The sequence below is a fragment of the Ambystoma mexicanum genome, chromosome 2q, assembly GCF_040938575.1.
Source record: "Ambystoma mexicanum isolate Mex_15411 chromosome 2q, UKY_AmexF1_1, whole genome shotgun sequence".
Lineage (NCBI taxonomy): Eukaryota > Metazoa > Chordata > Amphibia > Caudata > Ambystomatidae > Ambystoma > Ambystoma mexicanum.
The window spans coordinates 250,403,927-250,430,262 of NC_090924.1; the positions used below are offsets into that span (position 1 = coordinate 250,403,927).

Sequence of the window (26,336 nt, forward strand, 5' to 3'; positions counted from 1 at the left end):
ATCTCTTGAATTCGCATAGGGATCCAAACTGAGTGAAGATCGTTGAAGCGCTGTAGATTAAACCACAGAAAAAATCCACAAGCGATTAAACGAAAGCACGCACACGCGCTGAAGTTCAACCGCGGGAAAAAATCCACACGCGCTTAGTCCAGGATGCGAACACACGCGCTGACGACAAACCGCGGGTAAAAATCCACACGCGCTTAGTCCAATATGCGACTACACGCGCTGACGACAAACCGCGGGTAAAAATCCACACGCGCTTAATCCAATATGCGAGCACACGCGCTGACGACAAACCGCGGGTAAAAATCCACACGCGCTTAGTCCAATATGCGAGCACACGCGCTGACGACAAACCGCGGGTAAAAATCCACACGCGCTTAATCCAATATGCGAGCACACGCGCTGAAGTTCAACCGCGGGTAAAAAACACACGCACTAGAGTATCACGCGACACCAAAGAGCTCGCGCTAGATACTCAAGCGAAGTCTCTCACGCGCAGGCTTCTGTTAACGAAAAAACCACGCGCTTGATAGAAAACGTAGCGTAGCAAAGCCAAACATGCGACAGCAATAAAGTTCTTAGTAAATATTTTTCATATGAACTTGAAAATCAGATTAAATCTTCTACAATGACATTATAGAAAGAGTCTTGAGTTTTAAAAGGACTTATCTTGTGGAGTGTCTTTGAAACCTTTCTTTTTTCTTGGATAACACGAAATCTTCTTACTCCTGTTCAGTGCCAAAATGAATCTCCGCAAGATTCCTGTTTGCTTTTCCAAATAAGCCGCTCGACCGCTTGAAACTTGAAACCCCTGAACAAGTTAAGCAGGAGCAGCTTAATACGCGACCTCTCAGCTGGGCAAAGACGATGAAAGGCAGTTTAGAATGTTCATTGTCTTCCCTATAAACAATCACCAGCCAATCAGAACTTAGACTGAGGACCTCCATCTTGGCTTGGGGCATTCTCCATAGACTGCAATGAATGTTAAGGGCAAAATTGGCTGTTTTAAAATTAAACTCATAATAACTTCCAAAAACCTTTCTATACTAATTTTCCCCAGACCTAATGTCTCAGATTATGTCACTGTATCCTAACAGTACCTGACACGTATCCACTTGTGGGATTCCCCAAAGGCTGAAGATCTCTTGAAGGACTTCCCGAGCTAGCTCTCACTCGTGGGATACTGTGCTCTGCCTGCTCAGAGCCTCTGCCTCCGTGTTCTGCTCTCTGGCTAGGTGAACTGCCGATAGAGAGATTCTTTCTTGCATTGCCCAGAACCAGAGCTGCATTGCTTCTCTGCACAGTGGTAGTGACCTTACGCCTCCTCTCTTGTTGACGTAGTACATGGCCACTCTGTTGTCCGTCATTATCAGGACATTCTTTCCCCATACAGAGGGAAGAAAGGCCTTCAGCGCTAGTCTGATTGCCCTCAGCTCCAAAAGGTTGAGGTGTAGTTTGGACTCCGATGGAGACTAACGACCGCTGATCGTCAGATAGTTGGTGTGGGCTCCCCACCCTGTGAGTGAGGCGTCCATCACTACGCTTATCTCCAGCCATGGTTGCCAAAAAGATTCTCCCTTGAGAATATTTTCCTTGCAAGCCCACATAGAAGATCTTGAGCCAGCCTGGCCGGAACTTGAAAAAAAGAAGACATATTCCCCGAAAATTGGGACCATTGAGTCCAGAGGGGGTCAATGAAGGGTTCTCATTCTCAATCTGGCCTCTGGCACCAGACAAATGCTGGATGCCGTAAAGCCGAGCAACCTCAGAAAATCAAAGGCCGGTAGATGCAGGGCATTCTGGACCTTTGTTACCATCTGCAGAATGTGATGAGCTCTCACCTCGGGAGGCAAGGCTCTGCCCAGGGAGGTATCTAGGACTGCTCTGATGATTTGGAGTCTTTGGAATGGTATCATATTTGACTTCTTGTAATTGAGGGAGAAGCCCAGTCTGTGTAAGAAGTGGCAGGTCATGTTCAGATGTTCCTGGGCGTGCTCGGGTGAACGTGCCCTGATTAACCAATCGTCCAGGTAAGGGTAGACACGAATCCCACCTCTCCCGAGACTCGCTGCCACTACCGCCATCAGCTTGGTGAAAACCCTCGGCGGACGTCAACCCGAATGGCATAACTTGAAACTGATAGTGAGAACTGCCAATCGCGCACCACAGGTACTTCCTGTGCTTGAAATGGACCGGCACATGAAAGTAAGCATCCTGAAGGTCCAATGATACCAACCAGTCCTGGAGTTGGAGAGCCTGAAGGATCTGAGAAAGGGTTACCATCTTGAACTTGTCCTTCATGAGGAACTTGTTCAAGTTTCTTAAATCCAAGTGGGTCTCAATCCTCCGTCCTTCTTTGGGATGAGGAAGTATGGGGAATACCAACCCTTGTTCCTCTCCGCTACAGGTACATGTTCTATTGCACCTTTCTCTAGCAGGGTTAAAGTTTCCTGCAACTGTTTCCAGTGCCCAAGCATCTGAAGTAATGCCCTGCCATTTGCTCAGATGCTGAGAGATCCTGCCTCCCACGGGGTCTTGTGGGTCAAGGCCTCAGTGGTTTTGTGGCAGTTGCAGCAGCGGCTGAGGAGACAGATGCTTCTGCTAGGGCTGATCCAGCACCCTTTCCTCGTCCACCACGAGGGAATCTTTTTTGTCCTCTTTGACTAGCCTGTCCTCTTCCCCTTGAAAATGAGGAATAAAAACGAAAAGGACGACCCCTCCAGGAAGATGAGCCTGAGTAGGAGTGTTGCTGAGGTCGTATGGAGGCGCTAAGTGACTTAGCCGCCTCCTTAGAGGTCTGCACCTTCTCCAAACTTTCAATCTGCCTTGCTGCCGAACAACCTGAAGCCGTCAAAAGGCATATTGAGAAGTCTAGCCTGCACATCCGGTGTAAAGCCAGACTTTCTCAGCCACGCAAACCTGTGTAGCACTGTGCTAGACCCCATGGACCTGCTGATGCGGTCAGCAGTGTTCAGTCCTGATGGAAGGCATTCCCCCATAGCCTCCTTTCCATCTTTCACAATCGCAAGGAAGCTGTCTCGCTCATCGGCCTCAGGAATGTGTTAAGCTGCTGCACTAATACAATCCCACAGGGTGTATGTGAATGTTGCAAGAGTGCAGGTCACATGTAACACTTACCTGGACTCCTCGGGAGCGTAATGCCTTCTCAACCTGTGGACCTGGTACTTGACACCTTTTGGATTCTCTTTCTGTTTTAAAACAGCAATAACAATAGAACACTAACATCTATTAACTAAAATACTACTGTATGACATGTGTGCTCCTTTAATCCCTCCCTTCTCACCTGTGTATTTTTTGTGGAGCTCTCCATCCTGCTTTTCTGCAGGGGCGCGTTGAGGTGAGAAACAATGGTGACTTGGGTAGCTGTTGTACTCTATAGCTTTTTGTCAAATAAATGTCTTTGCTTTTAAGAAGGAGTTTTGGGGTAAGTAGCTGGTGAAAATGCTGTAATCATTGAGGGCTTAATTTAGATTCCTATGTTGGAGAGAGATCTCTAATAATTTGCTCTTTTCCTCTTTCTTTTGCAGGTTCTCGGCATTTAGGAAAAGGGGCTTATGGCAGAGGACTGCAGCGTTACCCAGAATGAGAACGTTTATGAAACGTGAGTTTGCCTATACGGAGTAACTGCAGCCTGCAGGGATGAGCGGGGAAACAACTGTGAGGTGAAAACTTATAGAACCTTCAGGTACGTAATCCTTATTTAACGTCTTCTTTTAACTATAAAGTTTGTATATTGTTCATTAAATACCTTTTGTTTTATCTGCAGGTTTTCGGAAAGCTGGGGAAAAATACCTTCGGGAGATGCAGTGGCTGCGTAAGAAACTCCCGACTGAAGATACTGCGTCTACGGTCAACAACTGCTGACTGAAGATGCTGCGGCGAATGAAACTTCTAACGGAAGATGTTGTGACTACGAGCGGAAACTGCTGACAGAAGATGCTGCGGCTAAGGGTAAAACTTCTGACGGAAGATAGTCGCTTCCAAGATAACCTTGGTCAGGTAAGTCTCTTCTATTAACTATGGAACTCTGCAAATTGCTGTGAAGCTAATGTCTCCATCATCCCCTTTTACAGGTTCTGTGAGGAGAAACGCTGGTAGCGTTACCCGCTGTCAGCGGATCAGACGAGAAGCGCACGTTCCAGCGGAGGCAGGGCTTAAATAGCTCCCTCTGCAATATGAATAGAACGTTCTGCAATTTAGGAATGGATCGTGCGGCGACCAAGTTAAGTGTATGGAATTTACTGTAAAACATCCCAATAGTCTCCGGAATTGTATGCTGAGAATGATGTAAATGCCATGTGTGCCAGGCTTAACACCCACCTTTGACCTGCTGGTTTATTTAATGTTCCCTGCCTAGCCTGAAAGCCCGAATGAGGATTATGTCCACTGACTGGGATCATGACATCACATTTGTTGACTTTAAAGCCATACTGCTCAAAGAAAACAATCTTGCGAGACCAAGCATCAATTATCTTGTCCCTATCTGGGGGGAATAGAAGGGTATGCAGATTGTCTAGTGGATGTAGCTGCCTGGACTACTAAGCGCTCAGGTGTAGGATGCTTACTTAAATAGTCAGAGTCAGAAGAAGGTGGTCGGTATTTCCTAGCAACATTTTTGTTCACCGCTGGTCCAGATTCTGGGGTTTCCCATGCGGCCATAACCTTCCTCTGAAGTGCTGTGTGAAAAGGAAGATAAGGATCCTTTGGAGGACCTTGACTGAGAATGTCCGTCATGTCATCCTGTTCATAAGTGGGTGAATTTCTGTTCCACCCCATGAACTCCACCACCCTAGTCATAATATTTCTATATGCAGAGTCTGCATGACCACCAGGGTCAGGTTTGTCGAATTCCAATTCAGGTGACGTGTCTATACCACTAGCTGTTTGTAGACAGTCAGCGGTCAGACATTTTGGACTGAGGGTCAATTAGTTCTTCAGGAACATCCCTTGTACCATATTTTACCCCAAAAGGGTAAATCTCCTCAGAGGATTGTTCCTCATAAATAGAGGCCAAAGACTTAGTCTTTCCAAAGACTTAGTCTTTTCTGGGCACAAGGTGAACATTTTTACCTGTGGTTTGTGAAGGCATCGACATTGTTTTCGCAAAAGGCATCAATATTGGTGCCAGAATCAATGTTGTCCTCGACAAAGGCGTTGATAGCATCAATATTGTCGATGATGTCTTCGATAAGGTCGAAGGAGATTTAGATGTAAGCGCTGTCGAGGAAGGTGTCGACGCTACCTTCGACACTGGCGTCGAGTAAGTCTTCGAAAGAGGTGTCGAGGAGATTGTGGACACAGACTTCAATGACAGTTTGGCACCTGATGCCATTTTGTCTGGTGTCCCCTTCGGTTTATGCACCGATAGGCCTGTCTTGCTCTTTTTATTATGGGATTTTTTCCCGGATTTATAGCGTCTAGTCTCTGACTTTCCTCTGTCATCTTTAGAATGAGTCGGGCATGGTCTTCACACGATTTCTTCAAGGGGGTCTGGGCCGCATTCTCGAAGATTCACATCATTGAGGCTCTAAAAGCCTCCCATTTTGTAGGGGAATCATGTTTTGAAGGACAGGTGATCACCCCTGTATCAGAAGAGGAAGAGGGAGAGGGAGATCGGCGACGCCTCTTCTTCGAAGAAGATTTTCTTGACAGAATCCTCAACTTAGATTTCTCAGATTTATGTCCTAGTCTCCGCCGAGTCTTTATTTTTCTTCCAAGAGGCCTTCGAAGATTCCCCCCCGCCCCCCCCACCGCAAATTTACCTTTTTGTTCCTGGCAAGAATTATTCGTCATGGATGGTCCAGACGCAAACACCAGAAGCAAACTCAATGGGGGTCAGTTATAGACATTTTCTTCCCGCAACTCTGGCACTTTTTAAAGCCATTTTTAGGGGTAGAAGGGTTAGATGTGGAAGCCATCTCAAAAGACTGAAGCGCTGTTTCCATACACAAGAAGGCTTTCTGAAAAACGAACGCGCCTCGAGCCATTTATACTGCGGATGACGTCAACGCTCTACAGCAGTCCTCAAGGGACATTGACGCCACGACATTGAGCTCAGCGCCCTCTGGTGTGGAAATTACTTTTCCGAATAATCGGTGTAAGGTAGAAGAGTAAGGTGCTGCTTCAGCAAGCCATACGAATACTTTAGGTGGTGCATCTGTCACTCTCAGATAAGGCTGACCAGAAACGACATGCTTTGCCTGCAGGCGAGATCTTAAAATGCTGCTAATACTAGTGACATAGGTGATGGTGGCACTCCCACGCAACACAAGGCAATCACTCATATGCATGACTGCCAATCTCAGGATCTGAATGTATTAAGTATTTACAGTGAGTCGTTTCTCCTGCATATTACTATGGATGCATGGGATCGCTTTGTAGATGTGCAGTTTCTTCAGTGGTGCGAACATTTGCTCTTATAGGCATCCAATATTTTACTTGGCGCTTCAACCGTTTTTAGCTTCAAAGGCGTTTTGCTTTTAGCACAGCGGGGAAGACAGACTTTTTGTATGTAAATTACCATTTATACATTTACAAAGAACCATAAAAACACACATGCAGAGTAAAAAAAAAAAAATCCCCATCTGAGCGAACTTCATTGTGGCTATTTGTGCAATTGGGTTTTTCAGTTCTGATGAAGTTTCAAATGTTCAGCGGCCACAAATATTTTATCCTCCTGCGGAAACCTGATATTTTGCTGCATGGTGATAAAATGTAAGGCATCAAAAGATGTCTATTCCAGGGACAAGTTTGCTACCTCGAGTACGTAGGTAGACGGCAGCATTGAAACCCGAAAAAAAAAATGTTGCACTTAACCGAAGTCTGGCTTTCACATTTATCGGGTTGGGGAGAGCTAAGCGCGAGAGCAACACTACATCATGAACAGGAACTCAAACTTTGTTAATAGGTACAAAGTTAAAATAATGAGTAGTGAAATCATGTGTTCTTAATCTCAGTTCTTGAATGAATTCAGGCTATTTTAAAAAACAGTAACGAAACCTACAAACGTGTGTAATCTTAGTAAAAACAAAATATTGGCCCTCTTTCAAGACAGTTGCATAAGTCATTGGGAGGATAGAGATCTATTCTGTTATTGATCCATATCGGACAAAGGTTGTTGAGACACAAAAAGGCATTGATGCTAGGTTGCAGTTTGGTTGGGGATGGGAGGAAATTATTGGGGTATCAATGCTGAGGGATGGAAAATGATTTGTTTATATGATCATCGCACTTAACAAACATCTTGGAAGCGAAATGCATAGATTTATTGAACAATTGTAAAATACAAATATAAAAAATTCACATTCAAGTGTTAAGGTTACAGAATATTTATCAAATAGATATGAAACGGTTTGATTCTGTGGTTCAGAACTTACTACGGTTTGCTCATGTTTTCATTAGGAGATGCCAGTAAGTCCTGTTATTGGAGTATGAATTTGATAACGATACATTTTATAATGTGTGTGGTTTTGTTAAAGAGGAAATGTGAATACATTTGACTACTAATGTCAAAAAGACATTTCAGATGAGTATCCAAGTCCAAATAGGTTTAGCTCCCTTGACGATAGTCAAACAAAAGGTCTGTTTTTCACTCAGAAGGTTGGATATATTACATATTGGCAAACAGACATTCAATGAAACCCAAACCCTCCCTTCTGAGGGCCATTTATTCCCATTTTGATAGGTCCAGCGTATGAAATGTTCGCCCTGGGGGATACAAACTATCCTCCTGTCACGGCTTCTAGTCCCCTAAAGTGAGATCACTTCAGATGCCAAGGAACCCATTTTAAACACAGCAATTCCTCACCAAATCAATCTGTGGCTGGCACCAAAATGTCACTCGAAGGAAGCAGTCAGGAAGGACTGTTCGCCAAGTTGGCAGCAGATGCATGCCAACAGAGTGGTATGCATCTCCACCACAAGCTTTGAATCATTTTTGTATGGTGATCGCCCTTTAAGCTGTTTGTCTCAGTTGCCATCTACCTTTAAAAACATTATGGGAATACCTCACTGAGAAAGGCGTTTGTTTATGTTGCTATAGGCCAGAGCTAAATCTCAATTTCTCCAATGGCAGGAAACTAGTCCACAATCTCCTTTCCAAATATAGCCTGTTAAGCTTTAGAACCCTTAGTGTTAATCATTTGAAACGCACACATCACAGAACAAACACTTAAACGAAAGATAAACAGGTACTCACCTGAGGGAATACGTATAGCCAGTGTTGTCTGGCGCACACTGAGGTGGCGCGTACGTGTGTAGATGTGAAAAATCCATGATCAATTTCAAACCATACTGCAAAGGTGGAAATAGAGTTTAAAGGTGAAATATGACATCTTTAAAATTAAATTAGTCGCTGCATAGTTTGGTCTTGTCCGGGAAATTGCAGAAACGCGGACACACTCACAATAGGTTTCAATGTAGCAACAGGAAATGCTGGCACGTTATCACTTATGACTCAGATGCAACAAAACATCACATACTCCTTTGACTTTCACCGACATGAGACTGGTTAAGTGCGCCTTCAACAAGCTTCTCCTGGTAGAGGACGGACGACATGGAAAGCTGCAGTTTGTGTTTAGCTTTAGTCCGCAAATCGTACCTTTTTAGCTAGCGATTCGGGTTGAAACAGCATGCAGAAATTAAAAGAAAGCTAGAGCATGTTTAGAAAAAAAAAACAATATGAAGAGACTGCTTTTTGTTACAACAGCCAGTAGATTTGTGTCCCGGGCTCGGCTATACTGCTACTTGGGAAAAGTAGTCCGGACACACCGAAACAGCAAGTATGTCTTGAGTCATAAACATGTATGAGCAATTTCACTCAAAAGACGGGTCAGCAGACTTTGAAAAACAAAGTGGGAGATCATTTTACAGAATGATTTTCGACTATCCATTTACGGAATGCAGCTTTTGTGGGTGTTCTAAGGAGGATACAAAATATAGAAGAGTTGACAAAGCCAATATTTCTGGCTTTATTCAATTGCATTGTCTCAAATGAATAAGTGCTGCCATGAAACGCTTTACCCTGACGCGGCCAGTCACTCCCAGGTTTAGCCTGGCATGCCTGGTATACCAAACGGATAAACTGGTGTTGGTCGGATGCCAAAAAGTCTTGTATGCTGTAGACCGCATCATACATTATTTCTTATAAAGCGCAACACGCCCAGAGGCCTCAGTGCGCACAAAAAATAAGATAATACAAACAAATAAAATAGGCCAATGTTATAAAGCAAGGATAAAGTAAACTAAGAATCAAGACCCAGTTCAAGCAGAGGGTAAGCACTACCCACGATCTACAATTAATTTTAGTTCAGATGGTGTGTTCCTAAAAAAAGTTAGTTCGCTAAAAAGCTGGGACGGCCGATACAACCACACCCAATAATTATACAGTCCCTATTAGCTTGAGTACACCATCCATCAATAATTATTCTCCACAGAACTTTTAAGTCAGAACTTCTAACAATCCCTGGCCCAGATAATTGTCGCAGCTACGCAAGTACCTTGTTTGAGAGCATCCCGAGGGTTCAGGCCCTGATGGTGACATAACATTGGTAATAATAACAGTTCTCTCAGAGTTTTATCTGCAATATATGGCAGCTGTGATTTACTAAGACGCGAGACCTTAAACGGTGTGGGTTTAGCTTTTGCTGGATTTAAGAGGTGTGGGTTTAGTTTTTGCAGAATTACAGAGGTCACACGAAGTACCTGGTCCCAGTTCGACAAATATCAAATATTGGAGGCCCAACATGCGCTTGCCTTACAAGGACTCCAGATGACAGAGAATCCATGACGTTAGGGTGAGACTGCATCACATTTTCAGATTTCAACAATTGCAGCATGTTAGCGGAATTCAGCTCAGTGTGACTAGCTTTATCTTCAGACCCTAAACTTTGTCTAACAATTCAGCTATTTGAGATTTCTTAATAGCTCAAATATCAGCAATATGCCGAGGGCTTTGAGAGTTACTAGCATCCTCCAAATCCAAAGGTGGATCTGCTTGACATGAATTGTCCACCATAAAAGGGCACACCATTGTCACAACTTTGTCCAGTATGTCCAGCCATAAGCCAAAGTCATAAACGTGTCTACACTGGAGAAGATCAGCAACAATTGCATCCCTTACGTGCTGCCATTGAGTAGAATTAAACTGTTCCGAGTAGATTTCTCGCCATTTGGCCCTGAGATATCCCCAAGCAATGTACCCGCTATCTCCCTTTGTCAATGTTTATAAAGAAGGAGCTAAACTTTTTTCTAAACAAATTCCTCATCACCCAGATACAATGGATCACAGATTTTCCGGCACACTTTAGCCTTGAAAAAATAGACTTTATGCATATGTCTAAAGAGTTCTCAAAAATACATTTATTCAAAATAATTTTGCTAAAACATAAATTGACCCTAAAACACAACCACAGTGAATCAAACAGATACATAAAAGTTAATCTAAAACAACCTAACCTATGGTTCACAAGACACATGATATTACAACATACAAAATTCTAAATGTGTCATAAAAAAAAAACAATTCCCCAACATGTTTCTGTTTTTCAAAGCCCACAATGGGTGAACATTCTTCTGGGGAACACTTTAAAACTAGGCTTCTTCAACACCGTGTTGAGAGGGTCTTTTTATAATCACTAGTGGAAAACCACTGGACCTAAAATACAAAAACAGATAGTAATCTGGGGTGGTAGTCACCACATTTTTAACAATACTTCCACTGTGAATTACCAACAGTGAAAATAGGATCAAAGATTGTACCCAAATCTTGGGTCCACTAACAGTTCCATTAGTGAAACAACCAAAATTACCTTAAATGCTATTTCGTGACAGGCGTATACCCTATATTTAATCACCAGGTCTACCAATATATTGGACACTTATAAATCTCAAACATAGGCACACCAAGTTACCCAAGGATTCTTGAGGCAAATCTGCAACAACAACAAACAGAGAAACCAAGCTCTGTATCATTACCATGTCTTTCCATTCTAAATACTGTCAAATCTAAATCACCATTATCAACACAACATTTTACCTCGACGATTTCGGAACTGGGGTGTAAGGTCGATATGGTCACGGTTGACAGTCACAGACTAGGGTAGATCAATCTCGATTTCCAGAAACACAGGTGATCTCCAATAACGTCCGAAACAAAAACAGTTAGCACCACGCGTTTGTATTCCCAAACCCTGAATATATAATAGCTAAAAAATAGCAAACCACAGCGTATTATACATGCGGTTAACTCCACGAAGTCAAGATGTCCTAGACAGTAACACTGTCCTAAAAGGTGCCTACCGGGGCCCAAACGGTATTACCCAAATTGTTCATTTACAATTGTTCGAATGAACAATTGACCGAATTTAAAGGGTCACAATTGACATACATATATATATATATATATATATATATATATATATATATATATATATATATATATATATATATATATATATATATATATATATATATATATATATATATATATATATATATATATATATATATGTTTTGGGGGTTTGGCGTTGGGTGGGGGTTGTGGGGGGTTTCCCCCCACATATATGTTACAATTGACCTTCACAATTTGGTCAATTGTGAAAAGGTCAATTGTAATTCGAACAGTTGTAAAACGAACAATTCGTATACAACTGCCCAAACATTGTGCGTATAACCTCCTACCGAAGAGTGCAACGTTGGATAGAAATAATCCTTCATCCAGCAGGTAATTTAGCAAAAATGTGTAACCAAGCATATAGACAAGGTCAGTAAAACTAGACTCACCTAATGCTCACAGTAAAGCATGTGAGCTCCTAATGCACCGTATACGTATCCACTACACTCAAGAGACCTCAAAGCGTAGGAGCTACGTGTAAACTCCTTCATCTCCACTCTAATGCCAACGGCATAAACAACGGACTACCCGGGGTAGTTACATACTCCAAGCTGAGAGAGTGACAGATCCAAATAGCAACCAGGAGCGCCATGTTGAAATGCATGCAAGCGGACTCCTGAAAGTAATACAGCACTGAGCATAAATGGCCCGACCACGTCTCGACAATACGTGGAGAACAATGCTGAAACCAAAAATACACAGCAGTAGTCTACACATAAAGCTATTTTGTGAAATACCATTGGCTTATTCACACCGAATGTAAAACCAAGCAGAGGGCATCAGATGTTTTGTAATGCAACATAATTTACATTTTGCATCAGTATTATTCAAGTGGCGTGAATCCAAATGGGTGGTACTTATGCAGATCCAATTTTTTTTTTAAAGTTTGGCAACCATCTTCGCACCAAGATTTTGTCCACGTTTCTAAATTCAAAATCGAACATCACTTAACATAGTAGATCCAAAAACCACATAAAGAAGGCAAAAAAGACAGCACAAGTGAAAATGTACACCGGGACAATCCCTACTAATCTGTTTGGACATTCAATCCCTATACACTATGATACCTCAAAAAGCAACCCTTGATGTGGTAAAAGACGTTGAATAGACAAGACGGACACCCGGTCAGCAACGGATTCATATTGTGGTGTACCGAATTTGCTCTCACACAAAACTTCTTCCAGTTTCAGGGAACATTTTTCCAACAAATTGAGGGCATGGCGATGGGGGCGGCTATGGCCCTGAATTGAGGCAATCTATACGTCGAGTTCTTTGAGAAATAGGTTATATACCCTGCCACCAATCCATTTGGCCACTCATTGAGAAGAACAAGTTACTTCTTACCTTGTAACGTTCTTTCGATGGGATGTTCCTCCGACGTATTCCTTATCTATATTTGTATCTTCAGCTTGCTGGCCTCGGATACATTTTTCCCAGTAGAGGGCGCTGTGCGTCGACGTTCGTTGAGTAGGTGCTCCTTGACGGCCACCGTATCGACGCCGACGTCATCATGCCTATAAATGGCCACGCGCAGCGTCTGTTGCTCAGTTCCGTTTTGTAGATTAAAGTAGTTATTGTATGAATGGTTACTACCCTTGAAGGAGCGTAAGCTGCAACCACAAGGGAAAAGTTACTGCGGGGATGGATGGGAGGGGCGATAAGGAATACGTCGGAGGAACATCCCATCGAAAGAACGTTACAAGGCAAGAAGTAACTTGTTCTTCGAAGGGATTGTGTCCTCTGACGTATTCCTCATCTATGATAGACTCCCATAGCAGTGGTATGTGATTGGAGGCGGGAGTAAGAGATGCCATATTACCCTTTAAGAATGAACAGAGTGTAACACAGCTTTGCCAAATCTAGTCTCTTGACTAGAGGAGGAATCCAGGCTATAAAATTTGGTAAAGGTATGTGTGGACGACCATGTGGCAGCCGCACATATGTCTCTAATTGGTACCCCTCTTTGAAGAGCTGAGGATGCTGCGATACCCCTGGTCGAATGAGCCCTTAGATTTTGAGGGGGCTCTTTCCCTGCCAGTTTGTAGCATTCCAGAATGGCTAAAATAATCCATCTGGAGATGGTTTGTTTGGTTATTGGTAATCCCAATTTATGTCCTGCGTAACCTACAAAGAGTTGGTCTGCTTGTCCAATTTTAGCAAGTCTACTGATGTAAAAACTCAAGGCTCGCTTAGGGTCCAGCCTGTGTAGTCTCTCTTCCTCTTTCCCCGGATGGGGAGGGGGATAGAATGAAGGTAGAGTAATCTTCTGAGTAATGTGAAATTCCGAAACTACCTTTGGGAGGAAGTTAGGCTTCACCTGTAGCACTACTTTGTCCTTGTGAAAAGTTGTATGAGGAGGTTTACAAGAAAGGGCTTGTATCTCGCTAACCCTTCTAGCAGATGTTAATGCTACCAATAAAACAGTTTTGAGGGTGAGAAACTTCAATGAACAAGAGTGGAGTGGTTCAAAAGGAGCACCCTTTAGGAAGTTTAAAACTAGATTTAAGCCCCATAAGGGAACTTGGAATGGTCTTGGAGGGTAAACATTAGTTAGACCTTTCAGGTATTGTATTACCAATGGAATTTTGAAATACGATGGCTCCTCTGCAGTGCGCTTAAAGATTGATAGCGCTGCGAGATAGCCCTTAATAGTGCCAATTTGAAGGCCCGAATTTGCCAAATAAAGTAAGAAGGATAACACCGCAGGTGTACCACATGAAAAGGGTTCGATATGGTTTTCTCTACACCAGCTGCAAAATGTATTCCAACGGCAACAGTACAGAGTCTTAGTTGCTGGTCTTCTGGCCGAAAGCAACACCTCCATGACGTCATCTGGAAGGTCCCAATCCTTGTACCTCAACCTTTCAGATACCAAGCGTGAAGGTTGAGGGTCTTGATGGCTGGATGGAGAACCTGACCTCCCTTCTGCGAGAGAAGATCCTCTCTGTACGGTAGACGAATTGGAGGACAGAGGGACATGTCCAGAAGGTCCGGGTACCACGTTCTCCTGGCCCAATCCGGGGCAATTAGGATCATGGTCTTCCGAAACCTTCTCAACCTTCTGATCATTTGAGGAATGACAGGGACCGGAGGAAACAAGTACAGAAGTGGGAACTCCCAGTCCACTACGAACACGTCTCCTAGAGCTCATCTCGGGGGAAATTCCCTTGAGTAAAATCTGTCGTACTTCCTGTTGATACTGGTGGCGAACAGATCCACTTGAGGGATTCCCCAAAGGGCGAAGATCTCTTGAAGGACTTCCTGAGCTATCTCCCATTCGTGGGAGAATGTGTTCTGCCTGCTCAGAGCGTCCGCTGTCAAGTTCTTCTCTCCGGCTAGGTGAATTGCCGATAGAGAGATTCCTTCCTGAATTGCCTAAAACCAGAGCTGCATCGCCTCTCTGCACAGTGGCAGTGATCCTACGCCTCCTCTTTTGTTGAGGTAGTGCATGGCCACTGTATTGTCCGTCATTATCAGGACGTTTCTCCCCCGTACAGATGGCAGAAAAGCCTTCAGTGCCAGTCTGATGGCTCTCAGCTCCAACAGGTTGATGTGTAGTCTGGACTCCGATGGAGACCAACGACCGCTGATGGTCAAGTCGTTGGCATGGGCTCCCCACCCCGTGAGTGAGGCGTCTGTGACTACCGTTATCTCCGGCCATGGTTGATAAACAGTTCTCCTTTCAAGATGTTCTCTGGCGAGGCCCACCATTGAAGGTCGTGGGCTACCTTGTCCGGAATCCGGAGGAAATCTGTCATCCTCCCTGAGAATTGTGACCACTGAGTCCTCAGTGCCCACTGAAGGGATCTCATTCTCAAGCGAGCCTCTGGCACAAGGAATATGCAGGATGCCAAGAGGCCTAGCAACCTCAAAAAGTCGTAGGCTGGGAGACGTTGGGCATTTTAAAACCTGGTGACCATCTGCAGAATATCTTGAGCCCTCACCTCTGGTGGCGAGGCTTTTCCCAGGGACGTGTCCAGGACTGCTCCAAAAACTGGAGTCTTTGTGATGGTATCATTTGTGACTTCTTTAAATTGAGGGAGAAGCCTAGCCTGTGAAGGGAGTGGCAGACATAATCTAGTTGGATCCAAGCTTGTTCCGAAGAAACTGCTCTGATCAACCAATCGTCCAGGTAGGGGTAGACGTGAATCCCTTCCCTCAGACTTGCAGCCACAACCGACATTAGCTTGGTGAAGACCCTCGGGGCGGAGGTCAGCCCAAATGGCAGAACTCGAAATTGATAATGAGAGTTGCCAATTGCGAACCTCAGGTACTTCCTGTGCTTGGGATGGATAGGCACATGGAAATAAGCATCCTGAAAGTCCAGAGATACCAACCAGTCCTGAAGCTGGAGGGCCTGAAGGATCTGAGAGAGAGTTACCATCTTGAACTTGTCCTTCCTGAGGAACTTGTTCAATTCTCGTAAGTCCAGGATGGGTCTCAGTCCTCCGTCTTTCTTTGGTATGAGAAAGTAGGGGGGGGAGTACCAGCCCTTGTTCCTGTCCGCTACAGGTACCGGTTCTATGGCACCTTTCTCTAGCAGGTCTACAACTTCCTGCAAGAGAAGCGGATCCGGCACTTTCAGAGAGGTGTTCCCCGGTGGATGTCTCCGAGGGATGCGTAGAAAAGGCAGGCAGTAACCTTGGGCAACTGTCTCCAATGCCCAAGCATCTGACGTAATAGCCTGCCATTCCGTCAGATGGTGAGTTAACCTACCCCCTACAGGTGTCTTGTGATGGGAGACCTCAGAGTGGTTTGGGAGCGGCTGATGCAGTTGCCGAAGGTAAAGCGGCTCCGGCGGCTTTCTTTCCTTTACCCCATCCACCACGGGTAAATTTTCCTTGGCCTCTTTGAGTCGGCCGTCCTCTGCCTCTTCCATATGAGGAATAATAGCGAAAGGACCTTCCTCTCCAATGAGGATCCTGAGGGACGAAAATTAGTTTGTCGGATTGCAGCTCCTAGTGACTTAGCTGCTGCTTTAGATGTTTGTAGTTTTTCCAAACTGTCATCCGCCTTTTTACCAACTAGGGAAGAACCGTCAAAGGGCATATTTAAAAGTCTGGCCTGTACGTCAGAAGCAAAGCCGGACTTTCTCAACCACGCATGCCTGCGGATTGTGGTACTTGCCGCCATAGCCCTGCTGATACTGTCAGCAGAATCAATGCCAGTTTGAAGGGACTCACACATTGCATCTTTACCATCCCTGATATTTAAAAATGCGTCCCTTTCTTCTCCTTCCGGTATGCAGTCAGCCGCTGATGAAGCACACTCCCAAAGGGTGTGGCTGAACCTAGCGAGCGTACAAGTTGCATTAATAGATTTTAAAGCCGTGCTACAGGCTGAGAAGACTTTCTTAGCCATGGCATCATATTTTTTATCATCCCTATTCTGGGGAGCAGTGGGGTAAGCAGAAGTACTGCCTGATGAAGTTGCAGCCTGGACCACAAGACTCTCTGGAGTAGGGTGCTTAGATAGGTATTCAGGGTCAGCAGCAGATACCCTATATTTCGCTGACAACTTCTTGTTAACCGCAGGGACAACTTCAGGAGTTTCCCAGTTAGTTAAAATCTTTCTTTGTAAAGCAGAATGAAAGGGAACCACAGGATCCTCCAGTGGACCTTTATCCAGAATATCTGTGAGGTCATCCTGTTGAAAAACAGGTGAAGGCGCAGACCAACCCATGAACTCCATAATTCTTGACATTAGGGTTCTATAAGGGGTATCAGCATGTTCCCCTGGATCTGGTTTGACAAATTCCACTTCTGGGAAAGTGTCTAGGCCACTTGCTTCCGCTAATGCATCCTGAAGGTCTTTCAACCTTCTTTCCTCAGAGGCAAAAGTCTCTGGTTCAGGTAATGTGGTCCTCTGCAGCCCAAAAGGCCTTTCTTGATCAGAATCTTCCCTTTCTTCAAAAATTGAAGTTAAGGGGGGATGCTCTGGTCTTTGAAATGGTATAAAACCCATCTCTAAGGCAGAGGGAGCCATCATCAGTGGCCTTGAAAAGGTCGATGTCGTCGACGATGTAAAAATCCTCGAAGGCGCCGACAAAGGCGTTGAGAAAACTGGAAGAGGCCTCGAAGAACTCGAGAGGATTGGAATCCTGCTCGAGGATGCCGACGACGTTCTCGACGTCGTGTCGGAGGCTCTCGGTGTAACCGTTGGCTGTGGAGTAGCCGTGGGTTTTTCTTTTATCGGCGTCGACTCGATCGACGGATGCGTCGAAGAACCCTTCGATAACGGCGTCGATGACACCAATCTATGCTTCGAAGGGGCTTTTGACGATGGCGTCGAAGATGCTTTACTTCCCGATGGCTCATGGCGCTTTCGGGTCGACTCTTTCGCCGGGTGCTTCGACTCGCGGCATTTAGATTTTTTGGGCTTTTCACCCAGGCGTATCACCCTCAGCTGTCTTCGAGGGGGACGACGCTTAGCATCTTTTTTCTGAATTCCTCCCACTCAGCTTGAGAGCTGTGTTTTGTGGGGCAATTTACTCTTTCGGGGGAACTAGAAGACGATAAAGGGGATCTTCTTCGTCTTTTTTTCGAGAGTCTAGACCTCGACGAGTGGTGGGAGCCACTTCGAGACCTAGACCGAGAATGCTTTCGACGGTGAGGAGACTAATGTCTCGACTCTACCGCGGAAACTTTCGAGGAAGTTAAAATTGACTTACCTCTCTCGAGCTTCCCCTTACGCTCCTTCAAGGCTTTCGCCGTCATGGATAGGCATTCCTCACACTCCGAACACTGGTGTTCGATTCCCAGACACCACAAACAGATTCTGTGAGGATCCGTCAACGACATTTTCTTCCCACAGTCTCGGCATTTTTTGAAACCGGAACGAGGAGTCATCGGGTCGGAGGAGGAAGCCATCGAGTACGAGTCGGTTTTCTCGAGGAAATATGAATATATATCGACTGATGAACTGAGCAACGGTATTCCGAGGCACACGAAGCGTGGAAAAACGGAACTGAGCAACGGACGCTGCGCGTGGCCATTTATAGGCATGATGACGTCGGTGTCGATACGGTGGCCGTCGAGGAGCACCTACTCGACGGACGTCGACACACAGCGCCCTCTACTGGGAAAAAAAATTCCAAGGCCAGCAAGCTGGAGATACAAATATAGATAAGGAATACGTCGGAGGACACAATCCCTTCGAAAGTGGCTACGGTATATAGACGATGTGTTGATTGTATGGGATAGTTCTATGGAAGAAGCCAATTCGTTTGTTGATTGGTTGAACCAACAAAAAATCGCTTTCCGAAGTTCACCAGGTCAATAAGCGAATTTGAGACCCATTTTTTTTAAGATATCAGCATTTTTCATTCAATGGGGGGTGCTAAAAGTGAAACCTTACAACACCACAGACAAGAATGCCTTGCTACACTATAGTAGTCACCATGCTAAACACATGAAGATGAATTTGCCTTTTGGGCAATTCCTGAGGTTAAAGAGGAATAGTAGTTTAAAAGAATACTACAGCAAGAGTGCAAATGCTCTGACCAAGAAATTGTTGGTGAAGGTTTATCCTTATAGAGTGATCAGGAATGCTTCTAAAAGGGCCTATAATAATAGCTGTGAGGCCCTCATAGAGAAGAGCAACAAAGAGGCCAGAAAGATTGGGACAGTGTTAACACGTACTCTAATTTATCATATAAGATCTAAGAAAACTTGGAGGAAAGTGAACTATGGCAAAAATGCCCTACCTCCTTTGGTTTCCTTTAGAAAAAGTCAGAGCCTACGAAATATGTTGGTTAGAAATTATGTGACCGAGACCCAGACAAAGCCCATACGACAAACCAGGTTTTGGGGGTTGCCAGAGATGAAAGGACATTTTCTGTGTGGTTAATGCATCATGGGTGAACAAACAGAAAAAAAGGACATCTATCCAAATACTGCCAGATTTGGTCTGGGATCTTACCGATATGACCAATTGTAATACCCAACCCAAAATGTCATTTACCTGATTACTTGTCCATGTGGCCTACATTACGTAGGTAAAACCAATAGGAAATGCCGGGTCCGTATGGTCGAACACCGCAGTTGTATAAAAAATAAAGTGATTACAGCACCATTGGTAAAGCATTTTTTGGAAAAGAAACATGGTCACAACGACTTTACTTGGCTCATATTGAAAAAGATAGATGCTCATGTTGTATCTGAACACCAATAAAACACCATGCAACAAAACTCAAGACTGGACTTTCATTAGATTGTAATATTCAGCAACAAATTGCAAATTATGGACTCCTAATCCTGCCAGCGCCCACACCAAACAAGGTTTTGTCACCCCACCAAGCAATATTTCTATCCAACGTTGCACTCTTCAGTACGAGGCTATACGCACAGTGTTTGGGCTCCGGTAGGCACCATTGGGACACAGTGTTACTGTCTAGGACATCTTGACTTCGTGGAGTTAGCCGCATTTATAATACGCTGTGGTTTGCCATTTGTTAGCTATTAAATATTCAGGGTTCGGGAATACAAATGCATGGTCATAACTGCTTTTGTTTCATGCGTTATTAAAGATCACCTGTGTTTCCGGAAATCGAGATTGAACTACCCTACTCTGACTGTGAACCGTGACCATATCGACCTTCCACGCCTGTTCCGAAATCGTTGAGGCAAAATGTTGTGTTGATAGTGGTGATTTAGATTTGACGGTATTTAGAATGGAAAGTCATGTTAATGATACAGAGCTTGGTTTCTCTGTTGCAGATTTGCCTCAAGAATCCTTGGGTAACTTGGTGTGCCTATGTTTGAGATGTATAAGTGTCCAATATATTGGTACACTTGGTGATTGAATATACAGTATACGGCCGTCACGAAATACCATTTAAGGTACTTTTGGTTGTTTCACTAATGGAACTGTTAGAGCGGACTCAAGCAGTGGGTCCAATCATTGATCCTATTTTCACTGTTACTAATTCACAGTGGAAGTATTGTTAAGAAGTTGGTGACTACCACCCCAGATTACTAAGTATTTATTTTTGTATTTTAGGTCCAGTGGTTTTCCACTGGTGATTATAAAAAAGACCCCCTCAACACGGTGTTGAAGAAACCTACAGTTTTTTAGTGTTCCCCTGAAGAATGTTCACCCATTGTGGGCTTTGAAGAACAGAAACATGTCGGGAATTTTATGTTTTTTATGACACATTTAGAATTTATGTTGTAATGTAATATCATTTGTGTCTTGTGAACCATAGGTTAGGTTGTTTTAGATTAACTTTTATGTATTATTTTTATTCTCTGTGGTTGTGTTTTAGGGTCAATTTATGTTTTAGCAAAATTATTTTGAATAAATGTATTTTTGAGAAAACTCTTTAGATATATGCATAGTCTATTTTTTCAAGGCTGAAGTGTGCAGGAAAATCGGTGATCCATTGTATCTGGGTGATGAGGAATTTGTTCAGAAAAATGTTTAGCTCCTTCTTGACAAATATTGAATCTTTTTCCCTGTTGGTGGAGTTAGATGTGTTGTGCAAATGGGCTAGGACGTTTGAGAAACCCAATTAAGCACACCCCCTTTGTCAATGCCAGGCTGTAGGGACATGGGCACCAGAGGAGCCACAGGTTCAATACCAGGTACTCGACCGTCAAGATCTTCATCGCAAGGATGATAGGATTTCCCAGATTGGCAGGTCTTCAGTTATTACACCTCCATTTTCGTCCTCGGATGTGTTAATTTTAGTCTCCTGGAGAAGTCTCTTCCTGCGAGCACTAAGCTAAGCCGCCACTTCAGATTCCTATGGGGCGTTAAGGTGGTGCAGGTCTTCTTGTTCCCATCTCAGCAATAAAAATCAGAGTATAAACACAACAGCCCACTATGAGGCTCTCTAGTACCCACCAAGGAGTCAAGGGAAATAATGGGAGCAACTAGGGGAATAAATGTACTGCCAGCCAACTAAGAAGAGTAAATGGCCGATGCTCAACCTCCACACAAACTACCATAACCCAGCTCTCAGCCACATGGCGAGAAGGTGGGAAAACAAGTAAAAGATCAGAGCAGAGGGCGGTGAGTATACCGCCAGCCAACACAGACAAGTGGCTGACACTCACTTATCACTCGGCCCACACTCAACATAAAAATCTCAATAGATGAGCTGTAGTGCCACACAATAGTAAATTCTGCTGGATCTCGGCAAATACCAGGATAAACTATTCTTACGATCCTCTGTAGATATTTTGCCTGCTGTGCAAACTTCAGGCAGCGCGCCAACACAGCAGCTTGGAGAAGTGAAACGGCAGCTAGACATGCCGCATACATAGGGAAGATTAGAGGAAGACACCTTGGAGGGTGGGGAACGCGTTCAAACGCTCACTGCATCACACCAGAAAGCAGTCAAACCCCACCCAGAAGGCCCGCTTTCGACAACTGGGAGAGCCATGGTTTCATCCTGAAGGTTCCATACAGATTTTTCATGTTGCCTAAAGTGGCATTTTAAACCCAAACTATTGGCATTGAAATACAGCTAGAAGGAAGATGGGAGACACCTTACAGGTTTTGTTTGGATATTTACCCACCTATTGACTGCCCCTCGTCATGCTAATCACAGTCTAATCAAATCCAGTAACCTGCCCTTCCCCAACCAAAACATCCTTCTGGGATCTCTTTGAGGTAGCTTTATAAAGCAATCATTTCAAAAGTTATGCTCGAAGTGCCAGCCAGTGCCATTTTAAAGCACTGCAAGATTTATTAGCTTGATGGGAGCTGTAGATGGACTACTGGTGAAATAGAAATGTCTGTGTGCCTTCTGATATTAGATTTATGAGTAGTATGGCTGTCCTTCACTGAAGTCTGGCTATAAAGAATCATTGGCAAAGTCATCAGTTTTAGTTTGTGTATTGGTATTTGCCAGAACTGGCATTATATACCCAGTTTCTCGACAATTTGCACTGCTACTGTTAATTGTCAGTCAGACTACCACAGCAGTGGCCGAGTAATGCCAATCACTTGCCGAAATTATTGGCTTTTCCGAGGATCGTTCATTTCCTTGGGTACAATACACACACCACAAGTAAATTGATAGTGATGCTAAAAGATAGCATAGACCAACAGGAAAGAAAAGGGAACAGGAATTTGTAGAGATTAACGTGCAGCAGGAATGTTCAATCTGGAACAGCCAGGTCTTAATAGTTTACAAAATGGTAGCAGAGATGGCTTGACAATTGCAGCGTGGAAGATCGTTTCATATGATTGGGGCTGCCACTGAATATGCCGTTTGCTCAGTCAGTGTATCAGGAGACGGGGATGTTTGGAAGCAGTTTATCAGCCCAAAGTCTACCATAAAATGCCATCATATGCCTAGGTACCTCAAATATGTCAGATTGGTGCCCATGTACTTTATAAACTAACAGGGCAACATTAACCCATATTGTACTGTGTTTAGAGTAGCTCACACAGTACCGATACTGGGAAATGTTTCCACGCCCATTTCATTACCCCACCCCCCTACTTCCCCTCCACGTCCATCTTCACGAGTATACACTGGCAGGAACAAGACTGCCTGCCTTCCCAACAATCTTCCTTCTATATCTATTTTCTTTTGATTCCTTCCATACTCATGGTATAAGGTGGTCACCCTACCCACAGTTCCACTTTATTTGTTCCTCTACCCCCGAGCATAGAGTGTCTTAAATGCTAACAGCAAACCCCACAGTGGTAGCCTTCTTAGCTCACCAGGGAGGCACAGGCTCCTGCCCACAGATTGCCTTCTCTAAAGATTCATAGGTGTTGGTGGGCTTGTTTTACGGTTGAAGGCCTGACTATATAGACATTAAAAAGGAGGGGCTTCATGACAGTCATCTCATGCCAACACTGCTTAACAATTCAGAGCCCCAGAAGACTTTCCTCTCCAAGTACTTATTCTGGCCATTTGCTGTGTAGCCTGGTAGGAAAGGGCACAGACTCGCCTCACTTTGCAGACTATCATTTGCAGCACAGTTTCTTCAGAAGGGTTTCAACCTATAATTATATTATTTTAACTATAATTTTAATTGGCTTTTTATAACATGCTTAAGAAGAGGTTTCCAAGCACATACCCGGGATTCAAACCTGTGTTGCTCCGTTTCATCTTGCTTCTACACTTCGCTATAGTACCCGTGGTCATGCCCACTCATCTCACAGACCTCCCTCTGCAGTGATCCAAACTTCCAGGGGTCCCAGCGATTAGTTAGTTCCCACCAAAGACAGATTTTCTAGGCTCCAGGGTACCCTCCTCCTTGCTCAAGTTTTAATTCCAGTCTCCTGGAACTAGCCTGGGTGTTCGGAGTCCTGCCTAAGCTCCCGAGTGTTTTCATCTGTTGCCTTATCAAGGGCAGTCATCCTGGACATGAACACTCCCGCCAGGGTGGGGGGTATGGGGGTGCAGACAAATGGAAGCTCTCCTCTGCAGTAACCCCCCGACTTGGGTTTCACCCAATGCAGTCACCTCCTATGATGACCCTGTTAACAGCCTAACGTATCGCTTTCCACTTGCCATAGGGCATGGTCCTTCCAGGTCCACTTCCTTCAACATTTAGCCAGTTGCTTAACTAGAGCAACAATTGGTGGGCAATGGCTCATCCTCAGGAATTCGTCTTCAAAAACATCTTCCAGGCATACTTTGATGGATTTTGTAACCCCCTCACGCAATTCTGGGTCGATATCCAAAAAGGTCCACTTCTTGGATGGAGGTCACTGCTCTTTAAGACTCTGGAAAGCTGCCTCGGGGTTCCCGCAGTGTGTTCAAAGGCATAACCAGTAATGTTTGATGCAGGCCATCCATGTTTTCACTCTGCAGCCCTCCGGGCCCCTTTCTGTGCTCCGGGTGCACTGGGTCTGGCAGTGGGCCTAGGTGTCTGTCCTATTATTTAGCCGGTTGATCAATGGTATTTGGTATTCATGTGCTAGAACTAGCGCAAGGAAGACCGAACATGTTGCTAATGCTCGGATTACTTAAACCTAGCCCTACTCTTCCTTGGTCCAGACTCCCACCTCCCCCCCCCCCCCCCCTAGCATTTTTTTTGTTTGCCAGTCTCCTTTGGTATCAGAACAGCAGGATAGTCTGTACATTGACCAACCTGTACCTTAGGGATACTTAGGGTCAAAATACGAGAAAAAATGACACAGAAGAGAGACTGGGGTGGCAGACTGACTTCATGCGTATGGACTGGGATGATGAAGGGTACCAGCTGAAATGTGTAATGCTTTGATTTCTTACAGGAAATATGTCACCAAAAGATTTGACTCCACAATCTCATGCTATAGGTTCCTGCACAGGGATGTCCAAGATAACATTTGCTTCACCCTGTCCAACAGGAATATCCCAGAACGCCTTCTCCAACTAAGGAAATCGGCCCACATACAGGACGGCAGGGCGCAAAAAGCAATCTCTCTCATTACAGCTGAACCCCCCTCAGATCTACAGATCCCCGAATTAACTTTCAGTCTCAGGGAGATAACCACCCCAACAAAATGCCACATACACTCCAGCTCATTTAACGTAAACACATCCACAAAAAGGTCCCATAAACTAGATTTCCTCTCAATATAGAGGTCTATCTTTACAGGACTACATATCTTGGCACACTCTGCCTAGTACCTCCAGAATATTACACCAGAGCCAGACGTGCACTTGCCACTAGCTATTTATTTACTTGTGATAATGAACTCTCTGCAAGTAAGACATGTTGTGCTGTGTTGTATTTCTAGAATCGAAGTAGCGAGTTACTTTATGGCTGGCTGGGAATGTAACACCCAAGTACACGTTCCAATACGGATGAAAAATTCATGTTCCAGGCCCCACAGTGGAATAGGAACGTGCACTGCAGAAGTTTCCCTTTTTTACTACATGGCATCTAGTCGCATCAGTCACAGGAAGGTTTAAGAGTGCATTTTACGGTTTCAAAACTTCCATTAAAACAGTTATCTATGGGGGTTCTAATGATTAAAAAGTACATATCATTCGAGGTTGTGCAGTACAGCATTAATGGGCAATGTGGGAGATGTCATATTTGTATAGTGAGCATGCTAAATAATTTGGTATTTTTTTATATATAACGCGAGCATTAGAAGGTTGAAGGGCAAATACCGATACTACTAGACAGCCCAACCTAAAACCAGAAACATACACATTCGGATTGCATGACAATAGGCGTTTCTTCAGTTGCCTAGTAAAAAATTCCCACGTCAGATTTTTTTTTTTTTTTAAATGGGAAGATGAGGGCCTTGAATAGCAAAGGATTTCCCCTGTGCTGACATTAAACAGGCAAACATTTAGGCACCGTAAATGTGGACCAAATGGGGGAATGAAACTAGATTTCAATAGCCAAACAGTTAGGTGTTTCTTTTTGATGAAGACAAGCATGGGCTAGAACGACTTTTCAATGCCTGCCTTAAATGGTAGCAAGTGTAGCTTCCTCAACATAACAGTTTACATTCAAACTGAGTAGTGTTCACAACTATACAAGCTATCTATTTTGTAAAACACGACCATTAACAGTTACTTATTTTGTCCAGCATAAGGCAGGCCATATTTTGGCAGCAATAACGTCTCTCGGCCGTACAGCCTAACTAATGCTCATCTAAAAATCGGTTAATTTCTCTAAACAATTGTATGCAACGTTGATTTAATTAAATGGTTGATATGCACACTCCTATTACGTTGGGGATGAAAATAGACGGAGGCCTTCCGGCGGTATCAGTGTGTACAGGAACAACCTCTCTTAAGCATTAGCTGAGGAGAGACTGGTAAGCTCAGTTTAGGTACTACTTAAACTTTAAGCAACTATAGTGCGTGCATGATTTATGGTATGCAAAAGTGCAACTGATTTAGGGGTATCCTGTACCTGGCTATAGGCGAGTTCAAAGTTAAGCATTATCCGGTTAGCAGTGGCATCCCACTTCAAGAGAGCTAGGATTATGCTGTCGTCCAAGA

General features: G+C 44.2%; 1 protein-coding gene across 10 annotated transcripts in view; it reads right to left on the reverse strand.

Moving 5' to 3' along the window:
• The window catches only part of SUN1 (Sad1 and UNC84 domain containing 1), a 1,235,850-nt gene that overhangs the window by 1,160,719 nt on the left and 48,795 nt on the right, over positions 1-26,336 (reverse strand). For 8 of the 10 annotated variants that reach the window (XM_069647231.1, XM_069647229.1, XM_069647228.1 and 5 more), the window contains exon 2: positions 8,225-8,319. The exons of the other annotated variants lie outside the window; for them this stretch is intronic. In XM_069647231.1, the coding sequence (XP_069503332.1) occupies positions 8,225-8,301 (77 nt within the window). In that variant the 5' untranslated portion in view covers positions 8,302-8,319. The remainder of the gene's footprint in view (positions 1-8,224; positions 8,320-26,336) is intronic. 10 annotated transcript variants of the gene reach the window in all.